The sequence below is a fragment of the Perognathus longimembris genome, chromosome 6 (genome assembly GCF_023159225.1).
Source record: "Perognathus longimembris pacificus isolate PPM17 chromosome 6, ASM2315922v1, whole genome shotgun sequence".
In the NCBI taxonomy this organism is placed as follows: domain Eukaryota; kingdom Metazoa; phylum Chordata; class Mammalia; order Rodentia; family Heteromyidae; genus Perognathus; species Perognathus longimembris.
The window spans coordinates 26,595,735-26,605,527 of NC_063166.1; the positions used below are offsets into that span (position 1 = coordinate 26,595,735).

General features: G+C 42.2%; 1 protein-coding gene across 2 annotated transcripts in view; it reads left to right on the forward strand.

Annotated features, from left to right (window-relative positions):
- The window catches only part of Mcur1 (mitochondrial calcium uniporter regulator 1), a 33,368-nt gene extending 25,325 nt beyond the window's left edge, over window positions 1-8,043 (forward strand). Inside the window, exons 7-9 of one of the 2 annotated variants that reach the window (XM_048348444.1) lie at window positions 1,507-1,560; window positions 3,314-3,428; window positions 7,967-8,043. In XM_048348444.1, the coding sequence (XP_048204401.1) occupies window positions 1,507-1,560; window positions 3,314-3,428; window positions 7,967-8,022 (225 nt within the window). In that variant the 3' untranslated portion in view covers window positions 8,023-8,043. Of the gene's footprint in view, window positions 1-1,506; window positions 1,561-3,129; window positions 3,185-3,313; window positions 3,429-7,966 lie in introns of those variants that run through there. The other variant, XM_048348445.1, reaches the window with a different exon arrangement.
- Window positions 8,044-9,793: the final 1,750 nt, after the last annotated feature.

The window sequence follows — 9,793 nt, forward strand, 5'->3', positions numbered from 1 at the left end:
AATTATATTAGCCCCATGGGGCATAATTGTGTTAGAGCATTAACCTAGCAAGCACAAGGATCTGATGTGGTCTCACTATTACTACTGGGGAAAGGGGAGGAGTATCACATAGAAATTGCTTTGAGGTTCCAGGAGCTAGATCCACAGAGGTGTTACTTTAAAAACCATAACAAGTGTCAAGATGTAGGCCTTAGGGGAAGTCAGCATTGCTATTTGGAGTACTTCAAGCTGTGTGAACATGCAGTTCCACACTGCCCTCTGCTTGTAGTCCCAGGCATGGTGCTCTGCTGGGCTGAACTACCTTATATAATAGAGCATTGTTCTTTGCCTGTGAGCAGTCCTTAGTGTGGGGCCTGAAGGTTTGGGGAGTTTTGTTTTTACTTCTACACAATGCTCTTTTTGCACTGTTTTCCTGGTAGTCCAAAAAGAGCACTTTATAGCTAGAAAAAAAATTTAGATGCCTCAGAACATTAACTTTTCCCCTATAACACTGACAAATTTGGGTCTTAAAACTTTTTCAGGTAGAGGTGGTGGATTTGTCCAAAGTACACTGTATGCATAGAAATATACAAGGAAATCCCTTCATATTACAAATGTATGCTAATTCAAAACTTTTTAAGTCTTTATTTAAAGTACTGGTTGTCATTCGCTCGGTTAAATCTAGATGCCTACTACTAAGCAGAGAGAGAAATCTTATTTTGATCCTAGTGTCCACAAAACCGTACTAAATCTTTTCACTAATATTAATAGCCAAAGGCAAAAAATACCTCCACTTTATTTACCTTAGGGTTTTAGCAAGGATCTGTTGTAGGGAGAGAGAGAGAGGGAAATGTTTTCTGTTCCCCATGCTGAAAATGAGAGTTAAAGACTCTTTAAAAAAAAAAAAAACTATATTACTTACTAGCTCCTGTAGTAACACTGGCTTATGATTATCCCCAAATAGGTTTGGGGGGCATTTTAGTTATTATCGGAACTAGCATGTGATGGCTTCATGTATTTCTTATATATTATATTGTGTTTTATAACCATAAAACATTTGTCACAGAATAGTCACTACATGTAGGAGCTCATTTTCCCCCAGCAGCATATTTGTTTCCTCTCTTCCCCTCTTAGCCTCAATAGTGACCTGTTTTGCAAGTAGTTATGATGGGGTCAAGTTGGTTCTCCACCGTTTTTAATCCTCACAAAGCCAAAAGCAAAGTGTATTTGGCTCATCATCCATCAAAGTGGTCCCAGGAAATGCTATTCCAGTGGCAGGACCACACAAATAGATGAGAAAACCAGTAGAGAAGTGGCAGGTGACAAAAGGAATTGTATATACCAAAGCCATGAATATAGGTAGTGAGTGTAAGTAACATTTAAAGAAGCGGTGGGCGGGCACCTCTAGCCAGGGCAATGTTCTGCTGGTCCATGTTGTAGCAGGCACTGAGACCAAGATATGTATGGCTCCAGAGGAGGACAGGGAGGGGATGGCAGAGTCTCACCCGTGTCGCATGTTTGTTTCAGTACTCACTGAACGAAAGGAAGCTACTGGAACTGAGAACGGAAATAGTGGAATTGGTAAGAAATGCCACTTGACTTCTCTTTGTCATTTCATTTGTCTTTGCTCCATTCTATATGTGGTCATCTGTTGTTTGTATGAATTTCTTACATTCATGGGATGGTCTTCATTGTGGCAGAACATACATAATATAAAAATTACCCTCTTAGTTATTTTTATATGTAAGAGTCAATGGTACTTATTTTGCAAAATTGAAACTAACGCTTAAATATCAACTCCTCATCCCCTCCTCCCACAGCCCCTAGCCACCTCCATTCTACTTTTTTCCTCTATTAATTTGACAGTTAGAGGTAACTTTATTAAGTAGAATTATGTAGTTTTCCTTTTGTTTCAAACTTACTTCAGTCAGTATGATGTCTTCAAGGTTTATCCATGTTGTTCCAAATGACAAACGTCATCCTTTTTAAAGGCTGAAATAGTATTACATTATGTGGATATCCCACATTCTGTTTCTTCATCTGTCAGTGGGCATAGCCACATCCATCTTTGGCTATCGTGAATAATGTCGCAGCAAACATGCGCGTCTGCTATCTGTTCTTTTGAGTATGTACCCAGAAGTTGAATGTCATAGAATTTTTTGGCCTTAAAATGTTATCTTAATACTAGTTTAAATCTCAATGATTAACAATGAACAAGAAATGGAGATTAATTACTGGCATGCATCATTCCTATTCCATACTATTATTACCTTGTGGCTGAGGTTGTAGCTCAGTGGTATAATGTGCGTTTAGCATGCACAAGGCAGGCACTGGGGTTTTGGTGCCAGAAAACACACACAAAGAAACAATGGTTACTGTGTTCTCTGGCACCTGACACTACAGGGCCTCCATGAGGATGAGCCACTTTCCACTCATGCACCGCATCCTGATTGTTTGCCTGAACTAGTAACCACAGGAAACTACTTGCTTGTTTTAGGACTTTTAATGAAGCATTCTCAATATTTTTATGCATTAGTTTAACCTCTTTATAACAGCAGCCAAACTGCCCTTTTGGAGCTAATTATGTAGCTTGCTTAACTGATTATATTTGAAGAAGGATGCAAATTGGCTCTTGGTATCCCAGCCTTATATTAGTAAAAATACTTGATATTTGAACTATGAGAAAGCAAGCTTATAAAGACATGAATAGAAGTAGGATAGTGGGCCGGGAATATCGCCTAGTGGCAAGAGTGCTGCTCCTCGTATACATCAAGCCCTGGGTTCAATTCCCCAGCACCACATACATAGGAAATGGCCAGAAGTGGCACTGTGGCTCAAGTGGCAGAGTGCTAGCCTTGAGCAAAAAGAAGCCAGGGAAAGTGCTCAGGCCCTGAGTCCAAGCCTCAGGACTGGCAAAAAAAAAAAAAAAAAGAAGTAGGATGGTGATGAGCACAGTGGACTTGCAGTGTGGTGTGCTGACTGCATCGCCTCCACTGTGGGGATGGCGACGGGTGGGAGCAGCGTAGACTCGTAATGCTGTGGCACTGACAAAGCAATCTGTAGTTTTTACATACATTTTCACACTTGATTCTTTAAATAGTCCCTAGGAAGACAGGGCCAATGGTACTTTTTTTCCTTTTTCCCAAACAGAAAGATATGGAGACATGAGCCTAAGGGTCTGGGCAGACACTGCCAGGCATGAGGAGGATAATAAAACCAAGACTAAACTCCAGCCCCTAGTCTGAGCCCAGCCTGCCCTGTGACTGCACCTGACGGAAAGGAACTTGATTGACAACAGAAGGAGCTAATGCTCTGCACTTCTTTGTTTTAAAAGCATGCCCAGCAAGACCGCGCCTTGACGCAGACTGATAGGAAGATAGAAACTGAGGTTGCTGGCCTAAAAACCATGCTCGAGGCGCACAAGCTTGATACTATCAAATATTTAGCAGGTAAGATAAAAAAAATGCTTTAGATTTGTAGAATAAATCCAAGACTGGTGGTGTAATTTGTTGACATTTCTTTCATGTTTGAAAACCTCTGAAATTAGAAAGCATCTGTACTTCCCAGAGCATCATACTTGAAAGCATAGGTCTTGGCCATCCCAGAGGACCATGCGGAGATAATCACAGGCAGGAGAAGAAGGTTTATAAGGTTTATTAGTGGGGCCATAGTTCCCATGGGAGAGGGAGCTACATGGCCTCTGCACCTTATCCAGGTGGCAGCTTCTCTCTAGGGAGGTAAAGGGGAAGTAGTTAGGTAGTGAGGAGTGGCTCATTAGGTATGGGTGGATCTGGGGGCTAGTGGGAGGAGCTGAGGACCTGAGGCTAGGGAAATGCTAACATTCCCCCATTTTTTGTTTATTAATAACAGAGGAGGGGTACCAGGCCAGGAGTATGGGCGAAGGTTGTTTTTTCTGGAGCTACTTTCTGCTGTAAAGTGGCGAAGTAGTCAGGGGTCCCTGATTGGTCATTTGGCCTGGTACCGTCCAGTTTGTTGTTAAAAGTCCTCATCATTTCCACAAGAATGGTTATCAGGGCCAGTGGGTGTCATGGTCTCCTCTGGCTTCCTCCTGCAGCTTGGGCACATCAAGGAGTCACTGGGGCTGGAGTCTTCAGGGTCCAGATCTGCACTGGGCAGAGCAGTGTAGTAAGAGGATGACCTTGAACTGCAAGTTCCCAGGTGGCGTCCTGGGTGTGGGATGTTATCCTGTTAAAAGAGACTTGAAAAAGGTCAGACAAAAGGCTGACAAGTTCACAGGACCAGTTAACTTGAACGACATGAGGGAGAACACACCCTAGGCACAAGCCAGAAAAGTTCCATTTGGAACATAAATCCAATTGTGGCCCATTACAAGGAAGGAGGAATAACTGGACTGGGGTCAGGAAGGAAGTGTTTAGGGATAGTAGACTGGTTGGGAGTAACCAGTCAGAGGTAGGTGTGTGTGTGTGTGTGTGTGTGTGTGTGTGTGTGTGTGTGTGTGTGTGTGTGTGTGGTGTGTGTGTGTGTATACAAATAGCAAGTAACAAAGGCAAGAGTGCAAGTTTCTGTCCAGATAGAAAATGGACAGGTATGGATTTTAGGTGGGTAAACAACTATGCCTCTTGATCTCCTGGCTCTGATTAATTTTGAAAGGGCAAGTTTAAATTGACTCCATTTAAGATGAGACTTCATCTCCTCTTACTCCTCTCCATGGTTCCTTATTGTCAGGATTGACCTCATCCTGAAGGTCTAGGTGCTCATTACTTGAATAGCTTGTCCCAGTTGGCATTCACAGGGCTTGAACTCAAGGCCTAGGCACTGTCCCTGAGCACTTCTGCTCGAGGCTAGTGTTCTACCACTTGAGCCACGGTACCACTTTCAGCATTTGGCTGGTTCTCGAGCCAAGCTTCCAGTCTGGCTCTGCTGGTTAGTTGGGAGATGGAGTTTTAGAGGGATATTTTTTCTTGCCCGGGCTGGCTTTGAACTGCAATCCAAGGAGACTTAACCATAAAAGCCCTTTTTATTTCCAATTAAAGCAACAGGAGAACAATAAGAGTAGAGCTTACCTGTAACTTGTTGAGAACTGACCAACAAATACTTGCCAGAGTTCTGCTGTAACACTTAGAGAACAGCAGACTGGATGAGATCCATGTGCCATCACATCAAATCATATCATTTAACCTTACTGCCAGGTGGAAGAGAGCACAAATGAATAACAATCAAGAGGGCAAAGGGTCAGGACAATGTAAAAGTATCAGCTTCAGCGGATCCAAAGTGGCTTTGTCTTCCATCCCGAATCAGCAGGCCTCGTTAGTCATGTGTGATAGAGGCAGGCAGGAGAGATGGGTTGGATCTGGACAGGGCTGTAGTGGCATCTCTCAAGAGTCCCTTGGATAGATTGTCACACCTCCTGCTGGGTTGCCTGCAAATTTCTACACAGACTGGTTAAAGACATTTGAAATCTCCCAGTATTCCCTGGTTGCTTACTCTGAGTACTCTGGCTTTTGTAGGCTGGTGCTCTACTGGTTTAAGCAGGGTGACATCTTTAAAAAGATTTTAGAAGGCTAAGGCCTTTAACCATCTTCCTAGTCACAAAATCCACACAGACCAAAGGCCAACCAAGTCTGCTCTCTGCAGCAGCCATGACAGTTTCTGAGACATGGAGGGAGAAGACACCAATGTTACCCCAGTGCAACCCTGTGGCCACCAAACACAACTCTGATGTTTTTAACCTTGGAGTAAGTCTCGGTTGCAACTCTGTCATAATAGGCCTACTATACACCCAACTCTAATCTTGGGGGGGGGGGGGGCAGAACGAGGGCAGGAACACTCTGGGCCTGTCAAAATCTTCACAGGAAGATCACCAGTGACTCCTAGATTCCCTGAGCAGTTTTGCAAGAGAGAGAGAGAATAAGGAATCACTAGTAGTGAAACCAGGCAGTTTGGGAGCAGACTGTGGAGGCAGCTTCCTGTAGCCATGGACTGCCACAGTCCGCACAGCTAGCACACATGTCAACCTGTATCCTATAAAGCAAAATATTAATCCTGGGTCAGGAAAATTGAGGTTAGCAGCCACATTTGCACACTCATTCCAAAATGACTTTGGTCCCTTGATCTTAAAGTGTTTATGAGAGTACAGGAGAGAAAAATGGAGAAGCAAAATCTTAGTCTATACCAAAGAATTGTCAGGATCAGATGTACACTTGACTTTTAGCATAGATGGACATAAAGAATAACACACTGGGGCTGGGGATATGGCCTAGTGGCAAGAGTGCTTGCCTCGTATACATGAGGCCCCTGGGTTCGATTCCTCAGCACCACATATACAGAAAATGGCCAGAAGTGGTGCTGTGGCTCAAGTGGCAGAGTGCTAGCCTTGAGTAAAAAAGAAGCCAGGGACAGTGCTCAGGCCCTGAGTTCACGGCCTAGGACTGGGAAAAAAAAAAAATAACACACTGGTTTTACATCATTGTACTTATACCACATGCTGCATATTTGAACCTTTTGGAGTTTTTCTTAGACACATTTGCTTGCACCCAAACATGATCAGTTTGGGTTTAACACCTGGGTTTTTTCTTTTGGCTTGGAGTCCAGTGATAAGAGTCAGGATTGCCTCCAGGCTGTTCATTGTGACTCCACCCACGGGCTGCAAAGATCAGTTTAACACAAGACTTAAAGTAAGTTAAAATAGTAGTCAAAAGCAAGTAACTTTGAAATCATGATGCCAGTTTTTACATGTTTTACCAACAGACAGACAGACAGTTGTGCACAAGCTTTGGGGTGCACTTAGAATTTTTTTTTCCTTTAAATTGGCCGTGTAAGTTTTCTAGAAATCCAGTGGCAAAATGATATTATATTGCCCATATTTTAGAACCACGTGGTCAGTTGGAAAACAAAAACTTTCCAGCAAATAAAAATGTTCCTTTTCTTGATAATACTTTTTCTTTTTAGCCAGTCCTGGGGCTTGAACTCAGGGCCTGGGTTCTGTCCCTCAGCCTGTCTGTGCTCAAGGCTAGTACTCTTAACACTTGAGCCACAGTGCCACTTCCAGCTTTTTTCTGAGTATATTGGAGATAGGAGTCTCACGGACTTTCCTGAGCAGACTGGCTTTGAACCGGAGTCTTTGGATCTCAACCTCCTGAGTAGCTAGGATTATAGGAGTGAGCCTTTTAATAGTGTATTTCATAATTGGTGGAATAAGATTGATAAGATGCTGTCACTGGATGATGGGTACATGGAATTTTAGAGGAATTCATTGCAGGAGACATTTTATAGACAAGATGGAAGGTGTGCCTTGAGGCCTTTCTACTTCCGTTGGTGCCACTCCCTTTAAGGGGTTCCTTTGAGGTTTTTTTTTTTTTGAGCCAAAATAAGACATGAAAATTTATCCAAAAAAGTTAACCTTTATTTCACATCAGTTTTAGGAGACTTATATGTTTACAAGGTTTCTTTGTGTGGACTTCAACTCTGAATACTCCTGGTATAACCCAGTATGTACCACCATACCTGGCTTCTCAAATCAGTTTTACCATTTCAGATTAGTCAAATATTTTAAGTTATAGTGAAATTCTTTTTTTAAAGTATGTGCCCTGTTTGCCAATAAGGAAATGAAGAAAATTAAAAAGAAGAAGAAAGTATATGCCCTGGTATAGTACACATACATATACTTTGTAACCACAGAATTTTTATGATTCTATACTTTTACTGAAAACTTATCCTTGAATATTGTTCATTTGAATGTTGCAATGATTGTTGAATGATTTCAAGTTGTACAGTTTGGATTTTTTAATAGATGTTTCATGAAAAATGACCCAGTAAGTAAACTGAGTTTCTAGTTTTTATTTTCTTGATGGATAGGTGATAAGTACCTGTATGTTCTTAACAGATGCTCTAAATCATCTCTGAATTACTTACAATTCCCATTTAAAGTGTAAAAAGCAGGGGGCAAGTCCTATTCCTTCAAGTAACCATTCACACAACTAATAGTCTCAATTATTTTTTCTTACAGGGTCTGTATTTACGTGCCTAACAGTAGCGCTGGGATTTTATCGCCTGTGGATATAATAAAGTGTCTATTTAAAGAGATTTCCATTGTTTGCCTTAAGCATACCAGATTGTTGTCTGCTTTTTTCCTTGTTTCTAATTGCAAATCTTGATTTTGACTTACTGCATATTATTTATTTTTATGCAAATTATGGGCATGCAACCAAGGTCAAGCTTCCACAGTAATCTTCACATCTCTGCTCAGCAGACCTGATGGACCATCCACGGAAGATGCCACGCAGCTGAACAGGGATCTCGGTCTAACCTGTGATGCATGCCAGAGCAAATATTTGTATAGCTCTCTACAATTTACAATGTTTTGTCACATAGGAGATTTGGGATTTCCATGGCAAGGGCACCGTGACTTTATGTGCCGAAGAATCATTGAAATTCAACCCAGAGCATCAGCATCTGCTTACTGAGCAGCCTTCACAGCCCTTCCCCGCGCCCACGTGGCTTCCATTGTAGCCGGTTGATATGTTAATAATGCTGTATTCATGCACTTAAAGACTAGTTTTTGTTCATTTCCATTTTCTTAGTATTGTTGTGATTATTTTGAACATGCCTTCTTGCTAGAAAATCTTATTGTCTACTAAAGTGTTGTGATTTTAACAGGGACTCTTTTACCTCTTAGACTCTTGTTTGTCTTTTGAGACAAAACTGTGTAGCCCAAGCTACCCTCAACCTCATCCTCCTGTCTCAGCCTCCCACATGCAGGGATTATAAACATGCACTTGCCACACTCAGCTTCTCTTGCCTCTTAAAGTACTAGGCTTCCCTTCACCCTCATTCTCCTTTTTCCTTTCCCTCAGTTCCAGAACTCCACTTGTGTATTTATTACCAACCAAGAAAACCTTCTCAGCTTGGAACTCTGCTTAGGTCTACAAGAAAGGCACTCAACCTTCCTTCTGATCTATGCAGGGTGCATACTTTTTATAGTAAAACCCACGCTGTTGATGAATACAGGGGACTTTGGCCTGCTCAGATTGTAACTTTCCAAATGAGAACATTCATGCCCAGCCTATTTGAATTTTCTAGATTTGCTGCTCCTTGCAACTTACTTATCCTCACACCTACCTTCCCTATGTATCTGAAACAAGCAAGTCCTGGCTCTAACAAGTTGGTCTGGAGAAGCATATGTACATCTGATTGAAGTCAGTATGCTGGAAGCAGGGGCACTGTCAGGACCTTTGGCTGCCTGTCCCCAAGTTCTCATACAGTACAGCCCATGCCCACCTTGGAGGGCCACAGGAGGGCTCTGATCCTATTGCTAGACTAAGTTTCCCACAGCCACTGTGCCAACCACGTTGCTTACAATAAGTATCCTTTTATCCTTTGGATGTAATTTTGAAGTTTTAGAAAGTGTGAGTCATTACCTTTTTAGGAGATAGTATTACACACTGAAAACAGCTCAGAGTTAAAGGAAAATCAAGTACTTTCTGTGTGCATAACAATTTGAGATGAATCTCAACCCTTTTTCAAGTAGACCGGAAATGTCATCAAACCACGTGATGGGAGTATTTTGTCAGTGTCCCCCCCACCCCCTAGTGAAAGAGTCCCCAGTCAAGACCACACATTTTGCGGTTCTGGGGTATTGACAGCCTTCGGGAAAGGACCCCAGGGTGACATCTTTGCTTACCGCTTGGAGAAGGCACCCATACCGGTCATATCTCCAAAATAAAGCTCTCAGGAGGAAAAAGTGCCAAACTCATTTCCCTTCCCAAACCTAGCCTTTTAGGTCAGGTGTCCTTACTTTTTTTTTTTTTTTTTTTTTGCCAGTCCTGGGCTTTGG